Source organism: Myxocyprinus asiaticus, chromosome 16, assembly GCF_019703515.2.
Source record: "Myxocyprinus asiaticus isolate MX2 ecotype Aquarium Trade chromosome 16, UBuf_Myxa_2, whole genome shotgun sequence".
Classification (NCBI taxonomy): Eukaryota; Metazoa; Chordata; class Actinopteri; order Cypriniformes; family Catostomidae; genus Myxocyprinus; species Myxocyprinus asiaticus.
In genome coordinates this window covers 14,576,178-14,595,706 of record NC_059359.1, presented here as the reverse complement: position 1 = coordinate 14,595,706, position 19,529 = coordinate 14,576,178, and the positions used below count along the sequence as shown (strand labels likewise).

At 38.0% G+C, this 19,529-nt stretch overlaps 1 protein-coding gene across 2 annotated transcripts; it reads right to left on the bottom strand.

The window, feature by feature from the left end:
• Window positions 1–779: 779 nt before the first annotated feature.
• Window positions 780–17,191, bottom strand: LOC127453987 (calpain-7-like). Of its 2 annotated transcripts, none has more exons than XM_051720862.1 (21): window positions 16,801–17,191; window positions 16,485–16,599; window positions 15,624–15,781; window positions 15,291–15,358; window positions 14,054–14,254; window positions 12,983–13,069; window positions 12,706–12,832; window positions 12,146–12,231; window positions 10,576–10,669; window positions 10,300–10,446; window positions 10,084–10,190; window positions 9,793–9,913; window positions 4,765–4,909; window positions 4,578–4,677; window positions 4,320–4,455; window positions 4,095–4,170; window positions 3,830–3,975; window positions 3,599–3,661; window positions 3,318–3,448; window positions 2,001–2,093; window positions 780–1,786 (listed from the first exon to the last, which is right to left on the bottom strand). In XM_051720862.1, exons 1-21 carry the CDS (start codon window positions 16,900–16,902, stop codon window positions 1,642–1,644), a joined length of 2,448 nt encoding a protein of 815 aa, XP_051576822.1. In that variant the 5' UTR covers window positions 16,903–17,191; the 3' UTR covers window positions 780–1,641. The 2 variants fall into 2 exon arrangements, with proteins under 2 accessions (XP_051576822.1, XP_051576823.1); XM_051720863.1 differs by having other exon boundaries at window positions 16,491–16,599.
• Between the last annotated feature and the right edge of the window lie 2,338 nt (window positions 17,192–19,529).

Genomic DNA, 19,529 nt, shown 5'->3' with positions numbered 1-19,529 from the left:
CAGGTGTGTGAGAAGTGCCTGACAAGACAGCCGCATCTATGGCAAGTGCTACAGGAAGTGTGGGGTGAAATGTCACCTGAGTATCTGGACAAACTGACAGCTAGAATGCCAAGGATCTGCAAAGCTTTCATTGCTGCACGTGGAGGATTTTTTGGTGAGAACTCTTTGAAATAGTTTAATTTTTTACATTATTAATGTCTTGACTATACATTATGATCAGTTGAATGCCACTTTGGTGAATAAAAGTACAAACTTTTGGCCGCCAGTGTAACTTTACACAGAAAAGGTTAGGAATCATGTTAACATGCTTATAAGACTTGTAGCTATACTTTTGAAACAGTCAGTATTTTAACATTTATGGATAACTTGTACTGAACCCGGAATATTCCGTTAAGTTCTCAGATCACCCTTCTCTTTTCACTTCTTTCTCTTTTTATTACATGGTGATTTGATGGAATTAAAAACAACATATGACAATGAGTCTGTTCAGATTCAGAAATTGAAATTTGATTTAAAAAGAACACTTTAAAGATTAATAGTGGACACTTAAGTCATGATGTCACTTTACAATGCATAAGAGCTATATAGCTTGCCACATTATTGTCAAATCTTGTTTACTACCCATTTCTCATTATGCCATCATATTTTCAGAATAAAAAATTATAATGTGTGAATTTTCAGTATAACTGCTGCTTAGCCCTGTGACTACAGAATAGGTCATTTTGGAGGGAAAATGGGACAACAAATGGCTTTAAAAGATAATCTGTGAGAATGCCTGGTAATACATATACATATATTTTAATCTCAGCAAATAAATACATTTGAGCAGATGAATGAAAACCAAAAAGCATGTGAAAAGGAAGAACTTCAAGCATTTGCACAATCCCAAATAGGAAGATCCTCAACAATCCATGTCCATTTACAATGTGTGAACATCCAGTTCATTATCATCTGTAAACATACAGTACTGTGCTGGTAAATAGTGACTGAAACAAACTGGGCTTTAATTTTGTACACATAATGGGATTTGTTTTTTAAATAGCTGAAAATAATTTGACCAACATGTTTATGGGTGCACCAGATGGATGTGTGTAAAAGCAAACTAATTCTGACCATTGAAGAGAGAAGCCCTCTGATATTCATTCTACCTAGACATCAATGACAGACCAGAGGAAGAGCCCTTAGTAAGGTGACACAGAGATCTGTGTACTACGCAGAACCCTCGTCATTTGCTACTCAAGCAGTAGACATCATTTATATACAACAATGTAAAGTCCCCGTTGTATTGCAGTCTCCTGAGTAAAATACAGTTTTTTCAGGTCTAGTGTACTTACACCATCCTCTCTGATTGCAACTTTAAACCGCAGGTCTGGGAGAAATGTGTTTTTGACTGATTGAACACACTTCCTCCAAGCACGGCACAACAACAGCACAGGAGTCAGAGCAGTCATTCGCTATCTATCGCACGCAAACATGACAAATATGGCACATAGCACTATGGCAGGTACCATTTGTGTGTGGTGCGCATTTGTTTTGGTAAACAAACATCCATGTCGTGAGGAGAGATCAGTAAGGGCATCTTTTAACTGCAGAATGAACTGGTGGGCCGCTGATATACACTTTTTCATCATGATTGTGTCCTTATTGCAGCTGAGATACCCGAAGTGGGGTGACACTGCTGATGTCCAGGAAGAACGGGCCTTCCTGTTTAGGCAGGAAGGTGGTGGGGATGACATTGTAAATGCCGGCTGGGAGGTGCTCCAACTCCATGTAACAGAAACCACATCTGAGGGCAGAAAAAATTTTGTTAAATGACATCATACAATACCTTAAACTTTTGTATAGGGTATACATTGTAAAAAGACTTTCATCTTTAAATAAAAGTCATTATGATGAACAATTTATGCAGCTACAGCCATGTTATTAGTGTTGAGCTCTGCTTTAGGGTCAGCTTCTGTCATCTCTGGTTTTCTTTATCACACACAATGTATTTGCTTTACCGGTAATCTCCACTGCCTCTCTTTTGAGAGCCTGAGGATCCAGAATCCCCAGCTGTAGATACGGTCACCACCTCAAAGCCCACGCTGTACTGCCTGCAGAGACAAAGCCAAACTCATTCATATTCACAGACAACACACTGCATCAGACATCCTCTCATCACAGAGAATACACTCCCACACTCTACAGCAGAAAGAGAGATACAGAAGGGATCTTAATGTGTGGAGGTGTTTCTTCAAAGATGGAGTTGTTACACAGGATGGCCCTGTCCGTGTCATTCCTGGTGTGAAGGGGAATCCTATCCTACGCCTTGTCAAATCGTATGACACCAAACAATTCAATTTGCTAAAAGAAAAGTTTTTGGGTATTCTGTGGTCTTAACCAGCAAAATACATCAAGTAATGCCTTAAAAAAGTAAAAAAAAAAATCCAATAGAAATAAACATTTCTTGCAGATTTTTGACCGAATTAACGCAGAGTGCATCTTTTGGCTTTCATAATATTCTTTTGTGTGCTTCATTCTGAGGTGCTAAAACAGATTGCTTGTTTTACGAGTGATTATCGTCATCGTGCAAAACAATTTGCAGATTACATTTAGACAGAAAATCTAAATGTAATCCGCAAATTGTCGGTTTTTGTGAACCCACACCACAGATATCGCACCTGTTTTAACAACGAGCTCCTCTTCATTTTCATGACTTGTTTGGTAGTCATCCCGTTCTGTAGAGATTTCTTTCTTCATTAGGGTTTTAACTGGGTCAAAAATGATTGAGTAGCGCGAGTGATCCCGCTCAAATCATAATAATGTCCAATTGTCAAAGGGTATGCATTTATTATCACGTACTTTAGGCACAAAACCAGAAGGATTATATGTTAAAGCCAATTTAATATCCATACAATCTATAATAAATATATTATACTATATTGCTGGCATTGAAGTACTGTTTAATAATGATTGTATTTACTTAGAGGGGTTAATTTCCCTTGACACTGGCTGACTTTGTTAACTATGTATACTGCATACAAGAATCCTACTGAAACAATACAATATGTGATTTATATACCCTTTATATACTAAGAAAATTGAAATGTTATACTACACACGTGCTTAACTAGATGGTGAATTGCATTTGCTGCTATAAGGCTAAGTTTTGGGGTAGGGAGTGTTGCAGGAATAAATAGTATATGAATGCTGCATATGAAAACCCTGGTGAGACTTTTTGCAGAACGAGAAACAACCTTTTGAAATGTTAAACAGTGATGGAACATTAGTGAAATGTGCCCTCTGGTGGTGTTGAGTAAATAACTATCTAGTCTGACCTGGAGCCACGAAGTTCAATGAGCAGAGGGCCTGATTTCTCCAAGTTAAACTGGTAAATGGGGTTGTTCTTGTAGGTATCTCTATAATTTCCACAACCCCCGGCACTGGCCCCTTTCCACTGGCCATTTATCTACACATAGGAATATAGAAAAGAGTGAGATGTTGATCTCTCTAGAAATATTTGCCAAATACGATGTAATAACCACCAATTACAATGCAATAACCAGCAATAACAATGTAATAACCACATAACAATGTAAGAGTACCAATGTGGACTCACTCTTTTGGTGTGGGTGAAGGGTGTTGGGATTTTGGAGAAATTAAACTTGCACACTGAGTAGACCTTGAAAAGGTATATTCATAGGACAACAATTAATAATAAGATTAAAGGATTATTCATACACAAGTATTTATAAGCAACATTATGAAGATAAAAATCTAAAATATACCAGGATGAGACATATACACATGCCCTCACTTGTTACGACACAAACACTGATTGTAATCTTACCCTTAATGTGTAGTTGATGGTGTTTTGTTTTTCATACTGAGAGACCACCAGTGTAAAAGTGTAAGTTCCAGGACTGGTCAGTTTGATTTTGGTCAGGTAGTGAGGGCTGTTGATCCTGATGCCATCAATGAAGGGAGGAGGTTCAGCTACAAACAAACAAAAAGCAAACAAATGTAAATAATGAAATACAATGAAGTCAAAAACAGTTCATGTAATTTGACAACTATAATGCCTCAAAGACACACCAGCATTTGTGGTTATTTACCTGGATAATACACTTTCTTTCCATCGGTCTTGTAAACGACTAAAGTAATAAACTCCTGGTTTTGGGCAAAGTCATCCTTGAGAGTGAATGAGAAAACGAACTCATTATTCAACTCAATTTTCATTGTTATTTATCTACAGTGGTCATTAAAAACTCTTGAGCAAGTACCCTCAATCCGATTGTAGTGCACTGTAAAAATTGCCCAACACTTAACTGCTGCCATACCTTGTCAGTGATATGTCTTGTGAGAAGCACCCATACGGCCGCACCCCCTTGGGGACAATTCACCTCCAGTTTGTACTGAGGGTTACTGGCCAAGCTGTAGACATCCTTTGCTGGTCCTTGTTTTCCATCCCAGCTACTGCAATAGCAAACCATAACACATGTCCAATTTCTTATTATCTGATGAGAAGATCATCAGGCATAATAGAGAGATAAAAATAGATACTACATACGATATGATGAAATAACTATGAGACGGACCTGTGTATACATGAGGATTCTTTGAACAGAGCTGGATTCCAGCTCAGGTAGATGACATCATAATACTGGCACAGGTCTTCCCAGATGATCCAAAATACCCCTTTAAGAAAAACAAACAGGTGAATAAGCACTTTTCTTCTTGTATGCCAATTTGTCTTGTGTTATTTGGAGTTTAGCATTTGCTTACCATTATCAAACTTCTGCGCTGTCTTAGGGTCAAAATTTAGGTATTTGAGAAGATCTGGTGTCCAGTTCTTTTCATCACGTTCACTATAGCGACCTTTCCATCTTAGATGACTCCACGGGTTCTTCAACTGAAGGAAGCGTTTACCCTAAGAGAACAAGGAGTTGAAAGCTTACGAAGTATGGGGAAGCTTAGGATTTGGACTTTAAAATGCATATAGCTGATCCAACCAATTCTTAAATAATGCTTTTTAATTTGCTGACAAATTAGAACTGTTTTGTTATCACAACAAATATATTCAGAGTCAGTTTAAACATAAAAAAGATGAGACTGCCATGTGTTATACAGTTGTGGCCAAACAATATTGGCACCCTTGGTAAATATGAGCAAAGAAGGCTGTGAACAATAATCTGGATTGTTTATCCTTTTGATCTTTATTTAAAAAATTCACAAAAATCTAACCTTTAATTGAAGTAAAACAATTAAAATAAGGGAAATATCTCATTATTAAATAACAAATTTTCTCCAAAACATGGCAACAATTATTGAAACCACATCTAAAGTATATTCCTATTCATATTTTCATTTTTTTTTAGTGCACCTAGGTGACTAGGAACATGAAATTGTTCAGCCATGACTTCTTGTTTCACAGGGGTATAAATATAAATAGGTAACATACAAGCCAAATTCCCTTAATCATCAATCACAGTGGGTTAGACTAAAGAATATACGTAGCTCTGATGTGCGGCAAAAGGTTTTTGAGCTTCACAAAATGGGAAGTGGCTATAAGAAAATAGCCAAAGCATTGAAAATGCCCATTTCCACCATCAGGGCAATAATTAACAAGTTCCAATCAACTGGAGATCTTAAGAATCTGCCTGGAAAAGGACGTGTGTCTATATTGTCACGCACGGTGAGGAGGATGGTTCAAGTGGCCAAACAATCTCCAAGTATCACAGCAGGAGAATTGCAGAAATTAGTTTGGTCTTAGGGTCAGAAAGTCTCAAAAAATACATCAGACATCAACTACATCACCACAAGTTGTTTGGGAGGGTTTCAAGAAAAAAAGCCTCTGCTCTCATCCAACAACAAACTCAAGCATCTTCAGTTTGCCAGACACTACTGGAACTTCAAATGCGACCGGGTTCTATGGTCAGATGAAACAAAAAAAAGAGCTTTTTGGCAGCAAACACCAGAGATGGGTTTGGTGCATACAGAGATGAAGAAGTACCCAATGCCCACGGTTAAATGTGGTGCTGGATCTTTAATGTTGTGGGCTGTTTTTCTGCCAGAGGTCCTGGACATCTTGTTCGGATACATGTCATCATGGACTCCATCAAATACCAACAGATAAAAAAATCAAAACCTGGCTGCCTCTCCCAGAAAGCTTACAATGGGTCCTTGGGATCTTCAAGCAGGACAATGATCAAAAACAAACATCAAAATTAACACAAAAATGGTTCACTGACCACAAAATCAAGGCTCTGCCATGGCAATCCCAGTCCCCTGACCTGAACCCCATAGAACATTTGTGAGATGAACTGAAAAGGAGAGTCCACCAACATGGATCTCTGAATTTGAAGGATCTGTAGAGACTATGTATGGAGGAATGGTCTCGGATCCCTTGCCAGGTGTTCTCCAACCTCATTAGGCATTATAAGAGAAGACTCAGAGCTGTTATCTTGGCAAAGGGAGGTTGCAAAAAGTATTGAATAAAAGGGTGCCAATAATTATGGCCAATGCATTTTGGAGAAAAATATTTGTTTAATAATGAGATTTTTTCCCCTGCTTCAATTGTTTTACTTCAATTAAAGGTTAGAATTTTGTGATTTTTTTTGAATGAATAAATCAAAAGGATAAACAATGCAGATTTTTTTTTCACAGCCTTCTTTGCTCATATTTACCAAGGGGGCCACAACTGTATATCGTTGGAAAGGTCTCAATTAGTAAAATACATTGGCCTCTGAGTGAAACAAATTTGCTCAAACTGCAGTGAGTATTAGTGTATGGAATTCCCACTGAAACATAAATATAACAAACAGGAGTGTGTTTCTGTCACTTTTTTCTGTTACTTCCTGAAACATACATATAACATTACCAGTGACATATCGTAATTTACAGCAGACTATCCCGATTTTAAAAAAAAGTTTAATCCATTAATTTCCAATGGTCTTGACCAGGAACACAACAGGTGTAACAAAGTGAAATAAAGCCAATAAAATGTAAAGAAAATGGTCCATTGGGGGTAGCTCAGTGGTAAAGACGCTGGCTACCACCCCTGGAGTTCACTAGTTCGAATCCCAGGGCGAGCTGAGTGATTCCAGCAAGGTCTCCTAAGCAACCAAACTGGCCCAGTTGCTAGGGAGGGTAAAGTCACATGGGGTAACCTCCTCGTGCTCGCTATAATGTGGTTTGTTCTCGGTGGGGCGCGTGGTGAGTTGAGCGTGGATGCTGCGGTGGGTGGCGTGAAGCCTCCACACGTGCTATATCTACGTGGCAACGCGCTCAACAAGCCATGTGATAAGATGCGCGGGTTGACGATCTCAGACGCGGAGGCAACTGGGATTCGTCCTCCGCCACCCGGACTGAGGCGAATCACTACGTGACCATGAGGACTTAAAAGCACATTGGGAATTGGCCATTCCAAATTGGGAGAAAAAGGAAAAAAAAAAAAAAAGAAAAGAAAATGGTCCATTTTTTGTGTGTGTTTTCAGATACCATGTGTGTCAATGGAAAAGTCAAGGAATGTTATCCCAGTTAGATTAAGTAAAAAATAAAAAAATAAATCATCTGGGTCAAAATGACCAGAACACAACATAAAGGTCTGTTCACGCCAAACCTGTTTTTTCGGTACGAATGTTTGTTCCAAATGAGCTTTTGTATGGTAACAATGGATTCTGATGCCGCTATTCATACCGAGTCTGACGAATTGTCCTCTGACAATCCTAAGAGTTTTCTGATTTTTTTCTTCTTCGGACTGCGATGAAAACTGACTGACCAATGAGATAAGTGATTTTTGTCAGTCGCTGCTGCTGCTCAGTCCAAAGTGTTGGTAACGCTAATCAACTGGCAAAAACCTGCATTGGGCATGCAGCGGATATACACCCGAAAATTATATACTTAAAAATAAACAGTTGCAGTTCATGAACCCTTTGTACTGCAAACATGTTACATGCAATGTTTTAGACAAACGAATTGCCGAACCATATTGTATGGCAAGGATAATATAAGAATGTAATATAAAGAAAAAGCAGTGAGCCAGTATTTTCTTATATATTATTTTTAATTAGAGCTACCAGAATAAACAGGTTAATGCATGTGATTAATTTAAAAAGCTTAACACGTTAATTTTTCTTAATCGCGATTAACCCATTTACCGTTAATACAACTTAAACACATGTTGGGAAGGGCGGAACCTTTGTAATGTGTCCACCCGGAGTCATTACACTGACGCACACACCACAAACACACACAGAACAGAGCCCTTTTACCAAAAGAGCCTACAAGCTTGGCATAAAATAGCATAACATTGCGGTCCGTTACACTCTCTCCTATGATAGAGCCGCGGAGGTTGTTATCTTGATAAATAAAAGAATCTCTGCGCGCACACACGCACACACACACACACACACACACACACACACACACACACACACAAAACAGTGCTACGTGATAAAATGATGGAGAAAGGACCTCTTAATGCTATTTGATGTTCAAAACAAGCCAGACGGGAATTGTGATAGAAATGAAGTATGTTTCAGCCTATGTAAGGCACATCTTAATTACCACAGATGCACGCCAAGTCTTAACTATCACGAAAATGCAGAATGAGATGTTTTTTATCTGCAAGCACTCTTCACGTGGAGTTCAAAGCACCGCTGGCGTTGACGCCCTAACACAAATCATGAATGCGGCTTCAAGATTGCTGTAGGAAAGCGAATAGCTACAGTCTATCGGCAGATTAATATTGTGGAGGATGAGTTTAAAAGATTTAATGCCCATTGCAATGAATATAACCTACGTGGGGACTAGTTCAATTAATCAAACTCCCACTTAGAATTTGGGAAATGTGTTATGTTTAGTGCAATTTTATCTTTGTACAGTGGATGGCTTTGTTTGGAAAATGTTAATATAATAATGTAATATAAAATGTATATTGTTACATTTTGTTTTGTTTTCTTCCCTAAGATGGAAATAAATGCATTTTGAAGTATATATGGTGTCAAATTTCAGTACTTTCAAAATCTGCGATTAATCACAATTAACTACAAAAAATTATGTGATTAATCGCAATAAAAAAAATAAATTGACTGACCGCACTATTTTTTATATATGCATTATATTTAATCCTACACTGTTATTCTCAATGTACACTATTCCACATGTATTTATATCACTGTACTTTGTGTTATGTTATCCAGGAATTATAAAAAGAGAAGTTGGGTTCTGGAGTCCGTTTGAAATATACTCATAGATAAATACATGTACAAATATATATAGGACATGTATTTATGCAACAGTGCTCTTTCCTCATCTCATTCACATAAAAAAAAAAAACATATTATTTACTCCTCAAAATGCAAACACCATGGAAATAACATTATGAAACAGTTATGCCGAATTAGGTAAATAATTGCTTTAACAGTGTTCATTATATTAATCTCTAACAGCTGAAGGTGAGGGGAGGAGACTGGTATAAATGTTTGCAGAAAAGCAAACAGCACTGCCTACTGTACAGGAGTGAAATAGTTTTCATTTCATGTTTTAACGGACTCTGTGTGAACAGACCTTCCGTTAGAGGTTCATCTCGCAAAATCGTACCGGATTTGGTGTGAACAGGCCTTGAGACTGTTGCTTAATGGCCATAGTGGCTTTAGATCAAACACAAGAAACTGGCCCGCTTTTAAAGGTAGACTTTACAGCAGTGAATGACAATGAGTTCCCATCAGCATGCAGTACATGTGCAAGCTTCAATTATTGTGAAATAACTGAACTACATCGTGTGAAATGTAAGGGGGTCGTGAATGATACCTTGTATTCCCTGATGTCTAGGACAGCGTATGCATGTGTGGGCACTAAGCCCCACCTTTCCCCCTCCTCCTCAGTCATGACCCCTGTTGCTGTGGTGATGAGAACATCTCCTCGGTGAAACCTGTGACAATGCATTACAAACATACATACAGACTATTAATGACCAAAATTAAGGCAGGCAAATTGTCAAAGGCCACATAAACATAGCAGGAGAATCTAACGCTTAATTTGACCATACAGTGGTCAGAAATCTTTACGAGAGAACTGTGTGCACTTTGAATGTGTGCTTACCTCTGGAAAAGCATGCGGAAAGAGTCATCTTTGTTAAAAGACTGATTGTCTGAGTGCATAGCGATACGTTCTGGGATCCAGCCAGTGAGGGCGTGCAAGTCAATATTCTGCAATTGAAAAACAAATGGTGGTCGATGAACACTATGACTCTATAAAGGAAGAATAGCATTATGCATAATAAAGCACCATGCACAACTGGCTTGAGGTGCCACTTACAGAGTTGGAGCCAGGAAAGTCATATCCTCCCATGACCTTCATGTAAGCCTTCTCAATAAGTGATACCCAAAGTTCATTGCGATTACTTGAGTAGGAGCAAAGTAGCTCGCCGTTCCGATCCACCGGGAGGAAATCATCGATGATTACCTGACAGAAACACACACACCTAAACTATAACAATACAGTCTGGAAAACCTGTTGATCTGCAAACTATGATAAAGGCAAGAGATGAAAGGCTGGATATTTGAGAAGGCGGAGCTTAGAGAGGTTGTTTACCTTCCTTGGAACACCGTTAATGTGTAGCTTGACCATGTACTTCCCACAGGGGTTATATTCTGGCTCTCCTTTCCTGTTTTGTGGGTAGATGATACTACATACAAACACATACACATGTTTGTTATTATATAATGTAGGGACCTCCCATTAACTTCTATTGTTCTTATTACAATTTTTACTGATACTATTATAGCTAATTAGTGGTGCTTTCAAAACATGAACAAACTCTTAACTCTAAGTATTACATTTTGGTGCAAAACCCATCCCGCACCGTTGGTGGTATAGTGGTATAGTAATTAGAAAAATATATAATTGCCAGTTGTCTAATTTATATTGCCATATATCATTTTTAAAACATATTTTTTTTCCATGTTTATGCCTTGTAAGTGTAGACGTTTATTAACATAGAGCTGGGTATTGATACAGACTTCCTGATTTTGATTCACAAGCTCTCAATTCAATTCGATTCCAATTTCGATTCGATATTGATTCATATGTGTATATATCAGTTATAATTTCCCTTTTGCTTACATATGAATGAAATTCTCTCCAGCTAATGGTGTTAATTATACAGAGGACCTTCTAACTAGGTACATTATGAAAATATATATTTTACTTGTGTGTATATATATGATATATGATATATGATATATGATATATTATATATATATATATATATCATTTTGATCACATTATGGCTTTTTAAAAATGAACAAATCCATGTATTCAATCAAGAAATAAGATACTTCATTTTATATATTAATTTTTTGTTACACGTTTGTAGTTTAATTGCATAATTTTACAATTTACAAGTATTTACATTGATTTGTTGAACGCGTGCTAAAAGCGGTACTGTCTCTTTAACAAAACCGGCATTTCTGTAAAAAGCGTCTGTAAATGAGCGCCTGTTAATGAGAGACGACTTGAATGGCTTTGCCATGCACGATTAGAATTGAATGTTTATTTTTGTTGTTTTTGATCAACAACTGACTGTAGAGAACAGAAAGGGTATTAAAAGAGACATTATTCAATCACAAATGGGTCGCATGGATCTGGTCTTTGAACGCATGACATGGAACAACTTTTATTCTCAACATGCAGTGAAAGGATCTCGCTGCTGAACACTTCACGACTAAACTACCCAATTACTGGTGAGTGAAACATTTACCAGTCAGTTGCCAAATATATATAAATTTAAGTCGCATATAGCGTTAAATCTGGTTGCAAATGCGAGTGATTTTATCTCATTGTAGTGGAGGGTTGCGCATAGAGTAAAAGATCGATCTTGGGATTTAAGAATTGATATCGAGATTGTTCAAATGAAGACGGCGATGCATCTGAAAATCTATATTTTTACTCACCCCTAATAAACAATACAGCAGCTTTAAATCATCTGCAACATACTGCTTCAGGAATTGATAAAATTTTTGCCCTGGGACACATGATGCCAGATATTAAACAATCATAACCTGATTCATTGATGAGGAACCCAGCAGGTGGCTAGATAATCCAAGGGTTAGTTTAAAACATGATTCAAACTGGTAGAGTAAACCTGGCACACCCGCCGTACCTTGTGATTAACTTTTTGTTGTAGCGTCTTTCATAAGCTGCACTGATGGCCAGTGAGGCAACAAAGGAACAGTCTGACACAACCGTCTGCAAACATGAACAAACAAGAACATTTACATAAGCTATAAGTAACACAGAACTTTCTGTCTGGCAAAACAGAACTCAAAATTGCTCTAAACAATAGGCAATATTTTCACTGGTAAAGTCAGACCTTTGTCTGTGATTTATTTATGTTAAATACTTTCTTTTATTGCAGCTGTTGGTATGTATCGCTTTTGGATCATGTTTATTTTATTTACTGTTTAAGTATCCCGACTAACCCAACACAGCAATATTGGCTCAAACATTGCCATGTGTTTGAGGAGGGACTATCTGTTTCCAAACAATGGGAGATGGGGGAGGGGGTGGTATGGGAACAAATTCAAACCATTGTTTGAAAACAATCATTATGCAATTCCATTTGGTGACACTAGTGGCACAGAATTTACACACTTCAGTTTTAACCAATTCCCACAAGTTTTAGAGAAATACAGTAGACTACAGAGATACTTAAAATTTGACCTGCTTGATGCTGAAGCTGGACACAGTGAAGATCATGGTGGGGTTATTGCAGATGTCATCAGGCCGAACCCAGCGTGAGAATATGGCTTTCTGCTTTGGCGACAGAGCCAGTTTTCCACATTTGTCCCTTTGTATATACATCACCATGTCAAACAAAGAGTGTTTTGGGAGAACTGTTATCAAATATGTCAAAGCAAAATACAGCAGCTGAAGTTTACAATCAAAAGCTGCATATGTTTAAATAGAAAAAAACAAAAAAAACACAAAAAAAACTCACGAGAACGGAACAGGGAAAGCGAAACGTTCCCTCAGGTCTACACTCATGAATGGAACATATTCAATTCCATTTATCTTGGAGGTTTTCCTTTTAAACACAAAAAGGTTAGAATTGATTAACCATGGGGGGAAAAATCTATATTTCAGTAAACCAACCAAATTGCTTTTTGCAAATATATCATGTTGATTTTACAGATTTTTTCTTTCTAAATGTAACTGTGAGAGGTTTCATTTAAAGGGATAGTTCACCCAAAAATTTAAATTCTGTCATTGTTTACTCACCCTTATTGTTCCAAACCCATATGATTCACTTTCTTCTATGAACACAAAAGGAAATGTAAGGCAGAATGTTAGTCTTAGTCACTGTGACGAGGAGGAGGGCGTGGTTTGGCCGTGATGGTGCACGGCTGGCGCTGAATCAGCTGATCAGCGGGAGAGCGAGATAAAGGGGAGCCGGAGGCTTCAGTTCGAGAGAGAGAGACGCACGTGGCTGCGTTGCATGTGTGTCTGTGTTTGTTTGTTTTGTTTTAAGTTAAGTTTGACATTAAAATTTTATGTTTACTGTTCAGCCGGTTCCCACCTCCTCCTTGCCCATCTGTTTAACAGTATAAGGATGGGCAATGGGGAGTAGGGAACCAGCTGAACAGTCAACATAAAGTTTAATAAGAAACTCAACATAAAATAAACATAAGGACACACAGACACACATGCAACGCGGCCGTGTGCATCTCTCTCTCTCTTGAACTGGCGCCTCCGGCTCCCCTTTATCTCGCTCTCCCACTGATCAGCTGATTCAGCACTGGCCATGCACCATCACGGCCCGGCAACGCACTCCTCATCGTCACAGTCACCATTCACTTTCATTACATGGAAAAAGATGCAATGAAAGCGAATGGTGACTGAGACTGTTCTCCTTAACATTATGTCAAACATCTCCTTTTGTGTTCCATGGAAGAAAGTCAAACAGGTTTCAACAACATGAGGGTGAGTAAATTATGTCAGATTTAAATTTTAGGGTGAACTATAGATGCCTCCTTTACACCTGTGGAAAGCATCACTTCTCTAAGCCTACCTCAGCACCTCTATTTCCTCCGGCATGTAGCGTTGCCCCTGTGGCTCACAGGACTGCACCACTCGGACCGGCTGAGCTCTGTCATGAAGGGAAAAGTCTGGGCCTAGCGGCAGGAACTGCCTCACCTGAGCTTTGGGTGTGGATGAAATGGGCTTGTCATGGTTCGCAGATTTACTAAGGGAGTCTTTTAGTCCCTCTGCCCTGAGAGAGGAAAAGTAAAGTAATAAAAGAGGATAATGGGTAAAATGTGCATCATACTGATGATGAGAAGGCAGAGAAGATTGACTAATTGTTTGACTACCATTCTACGTAGTATGGCAGTCTCAGTCACCATTCACTTTTACTGCATCCTTTTCAGTATAATGAAAGTGAATGGTAACTGAGGCTGTCGTTCTGCCTAACATCTCCTTTTGTGTTCCACAGAGTGATACATGTTTGGAACAAAAAGAGGGTGAGCAAATTATTTTTCAAAACGTTCCTTTTTGAGTGAAATATCCTTTTAAACACATTAAAATGGGATAAAAATATTTTTTTACATTGAATACTAAACACTTCACCTTAAAGGGATAGTTCACCCAAAAATTAAAATTCTCTAATCATTTACTTATCCTCATGTCATGCCAGAGGTGTATGACTTTATTTCTTCTGCAGAACAAAATGAAGATTTTTAGAAAAATGTCTCAGCTCTGTAAGTCCTTTCAATGCAAGTGAATGATGACCAGAAATAAGCAGCATAAAAGTAATCCATACAACTCCAGTGGTAAATCCATATCTTCAGAAGCAATATGATAGGTGTAGGTAAGAAACAGATAAATATTTAAGTCAGACAAGAAAGTGAAACTAAACAGGCGTCACATGTGATTTTACGATCTGAAAGTGAAATTGAAGATTTATAGTAAAAAAGGATTTAAATATTGATCTGTTTCTCACCCACACTTATCATACAGCTTCTGAAGATATGGATTTAATCACTGGGTTTTATGGATTACTTTTATGCTGCCTTTGTATGCTTTTTGGACCTTCAAATTTCTGGCCACCATTACTTGCACTGTATGGACCTACAGAGCTGAGATAGTCTTATACCAAATCTTCAGTTGTGTTCTGCAGAAGAAAGTCTGGGATGGCATGAGGGTGAGTAAATGATGAGAGAATTTTTATTTTGGGGTGAACTATCTTTTTAAGACTGTTTAATTTAGGCCTGCTTCCTGCAACATTAGTATATTAAAGAGTGACACACCTGTCCAGTGCCTGGCGAGCAAGCTGTTTCAGTTTGCCCTGTAGTGCTTGATCTGACGTCTCACTGGACTGTGATGGAGAGAGAAAGAGTTCAAAGTTTACAGTTGTGGCTCTGTTTCTGATTACCAGAGGAGCCCACATAATTGTCAGTCAGAGATTTGAAACCAGAACAATAAACTAGCACAACACCACCACATGTTACAAGGACTGACAACTATTATGTCAGAAGAACTGCTGTTAATACAGTATAGTGTATATAATGCAATTACTTTTATAGTTATATAGTTATGTGGTTATATAAAGTTCTTACGTACAACTTTATGTAAAGACCCACCGTTTGAATGCACAACTCTACAGCCTGAGTGTAAAGCTGAATGGCCTCATCAGTATTTTCCTTCTCATCCTCCTCAAAAGCCTGTGTCACCAGGAAGTACGCCCTCTCCAGATCCAACTGATGCTTGCTCTTCAGCGGGTCACTGCTCTGTGCTTGAACTGATCACAGGGAAGTCAATCAGTGAGCTGATAGGTAGGCTTACAGAATGGATATCCAGTTATCAACAGAATCTTAAATGGATAGTTCACCTAAAAAGGAAAATTCTGCCATCATTTACTCATCCTCATGTTGCAAAACCGTATAACTTTCTTTCTTCATTGGAAAACAAAAGGAGATGTTAGGCAGAATGATAGCCTCAGAAACTATTCACAGTCATTGTATGAAAAAAGATGCAATCAAAGTGAATAGTGAGGCTAACTTTTTGCATAACATCTCCTTTTGTGTTCCACGGAAGATAGTAAAGTCCTATGAGTTTCAAACGACAAGAGGGTGAGTAAACAACGACCATGAACTTTAATCTATATGGGCCACAGAAGAAAAAATGGCTGTTGTTGTCTTGGCTGTCAAATTGCACTATACAAAAGAATGAGGAAGAAGATTAATATGGTCTGATCTATGCGAGCATTTCTAAAGGTTGGGCTGTGGAAAATATGCATGTAATTTCTCACTTCTTCCTTCTACAACAGAGAGGAGGAGGATTCACTTTTGCTGACCACATAAAAGAAGAATGGTGGACAAAATTCAGCCCTTGTGAATCAACTTAATGACAACTGGTCTAAACTCAAAGTGTGAATCTTGATACAGAGAATCAAAAGATGAAAACAGCTTCCTGATGATCACAACTATTATTTGGTGACATACACTGACCAGCGCTGTGTAGAGTCTGTACTCTGTCCAGGTACTCGTTCACCTTGTCTTGAATATTCTCTATTTTGGATCCAGCCATACCTGCATAGATGAGAGCTTGGGCAGCCTCCTAATAAGAACCAAAGACACAAAATATGACAAAATATATGAAAGTGGATTTCTTTTTATGGCAAGTTTTAATGCCAAATACAAAACTCATATAGTTTAATAAAGTTTTTTTTATTTTTTAAGGAAGGTAAACAAAATACAAGATTATCTCAGCTGTCATTAAGAAGCAGAGCATTCAGCCACAGACTTTGATACAGTTTACCTTGTAGTAGAAAACAGCTTCATTGTATTTTCCCTGCTGGTCGTGCAGTACAGCTGATTTGGCAAATTTAACAGCATCAAGTTCAAGAGCTGTACAATCCATAATTAATGTTTAATGGCTGATAACTAAATTCAGCTTGTCAGATGATGTAAGGCTAACAATGTTGGTCTCTTCATTATAGGCTGATTCTTCTTCGAGGATATGCGCTTCTTTCTTGAGTTATTATCGTTACGTCAATTTCTCGAAGTCTACCGCCGAAATAAAACGAGGCGACACCGAAAAATCCTGATTACAATGGGGTTTAAAACTTAGTTACACTACATAAGGCGCGAACCAGCAAAGCCACAACTTGCTTTTGATGACATCAAAACAATCCCGCGAGACCGCTGTACTTCCGGGACCAGGTGGGCGTGTCCCGGTGTCGTCACGAGGGTCGTGTCTAAAAGGGATCCCTCTTTCGTGAATCTCGCGAGATTCTACAGATTATACACGGTGGTTGAAGTCATACAGTAACGATGAGCGCTAGTAAAAGCTTGTTTTAAACTGTTTGTTTTGATAAATAGTCATTCTTGATGGTCAATTCAAGCTTTAAAATAAATATTTCACATAATAAATTTGATAACTTCATCTCACTTGTGTGCTATTGTCAAGTAAAAAGAGTCTGACTGGGTGGTCAAGTAGTAACTAATTCGCCCCGTGTATAAGAGCCTTAGGGTTCTAATCCGCCCATATGTAGCGTTATATTTTAATTAACAAACCTCAGTGGATGTATAATTTGAGTGGGGACATATTTGCATTTTTCTATGGGATTCCACTGGAAAATAGCGTGAGCTGCGGAACTCGCAGCAACGCTTGCCGCCCATTCCCAGGTAGTATTCTTGATCTTCTTAATACTCTATAATTAACGCTTATGCTGTTTATGAGCATGCCGTTGTTATTTTGATAATCTTGAACTGATCTTTAACTTTATATTTCGTTCTTTTGATGAACAGTTAAATGATGAACGTAGTTACACATACTTAGACTATATATAACAGACTGCGCATGTGCGAGATATTGACGAAAGAGGGATCCCTTCTAGACACTACAAGTCATGACAAGTCATTTGCTTACAGAGCCGGTGGCGTGCAGCAGAATTTAATGTGGGAAAATCCACCGCTTTCACTCAGAAATATGCAATGCGTTCAAATAATTATCAAAATTCTGAAAACTTTCCCCTTGAACATTAGTCAAAGCAAAACTCAGAGCACTGGGATGTTGTGCTGTTCCCTTCCAGTAATTAACTAGTAATAAACTGTTTGAAGTCATAACTGTTGGTCATCTGGAAATACTACAGGCCTATGTACAGTATATGTTCAGCTGTTGTTGCAGTTCATAAAATATAGTTTAATTAAAACCAAATTAAAGTGAATAAAACCGAAATATGATAACAATCAACTTCCCAGGTGATACCTTCAACACGAAACAAAACAAACTTTGACTGAATATATAACTGGACATATAATAATAGTGAATATCACAATTTATGAGGCATATAACACAGACAGAATCTTTTCATATGTGCTAATTTTGTTGGAAACTCTGTGGAATTCTGTAGAATGTTTTTAACCCTTAAATGCATACCTTGGGTCTTCAGTGACCCGGAACCTCATTCCAACCCTGTACCTCATCCATTTTTAGAGTTGTGCCCACACCTCTTTAGTATTGCTCAATCTTTCTCTTATAAATAGTGTAAATAAAAAAAAAAAAAAAAAAAAAAAAAAAAAAAGGCCAACATTCCAACAGTTTTTTTTATTTTTTATTATTTAATACAATGGCTTAAGTACTGAAAGTGCATAGGGTCATTAGAGACCCTAGGTACTGTATGCAATAGTGTTGTTTTATATATATATATATATATATATATATATATATATATATATATATATATATATATATATATATTATTAAAAATAAATTAGTACTATATTCATACAAATAAATACTATATCACAATGATTTTCTGTGCAACAATGGTGAATTATCTGTCAGGATCCTGTCACTTTGTCAGTTATGTTTATTGTGGTGACAGGATCCTGACACCTATGTTCTGTGTCTCTGTGTGAGCGCACGGCTTCGGGTGTTATTTCCTCATGCTCCATGTTTCGTCTTTGTGAGTGCGTGGCTTCGGGTTTGGGTCTCTTGCCATGCGCTCCAGTCTTGTCTCGTCTTTTGTTTGAGCACATGGCCAATGATGGTTTGCTTGCCATGTGCTCTATTGTTTTGTCACTGTGTTTAGTGTGAGCACATGACTTCTGTTAGGTTTGTTTGCCATGTGCTCTCCCGTCTCATGTCCAGGCCCCTCCCCCTTGTTACCTGGTTATTAGTTCATTTGATTCACCTGAGACAGGGGATGTGGGACAGGGGATGTGGGAACATTTGTGATGTACAATACATACAGTACAAGGCTGTAAGTATGCACCTATGTATTAGCTCAATGTTGGATTCATCCATGAATACAAGCCTGGCTCCTACATGATTGTGTTAATCTTTCACACCTGTGAAACCATCACATTCTCTGCATGTTTCACACACAAACACTTTTTAATGGAAAGAATTTTAATGTGAAGCCTTTAATGTAAAGGTGCATTCAGAGCCATAAAATTACATTTTATAGGCAGCAATGGACTTGTTAACGCTGACCCCTTGTGTTAGCAATAATGTTCTTCAAGTCTGTCTGGACTCACTCA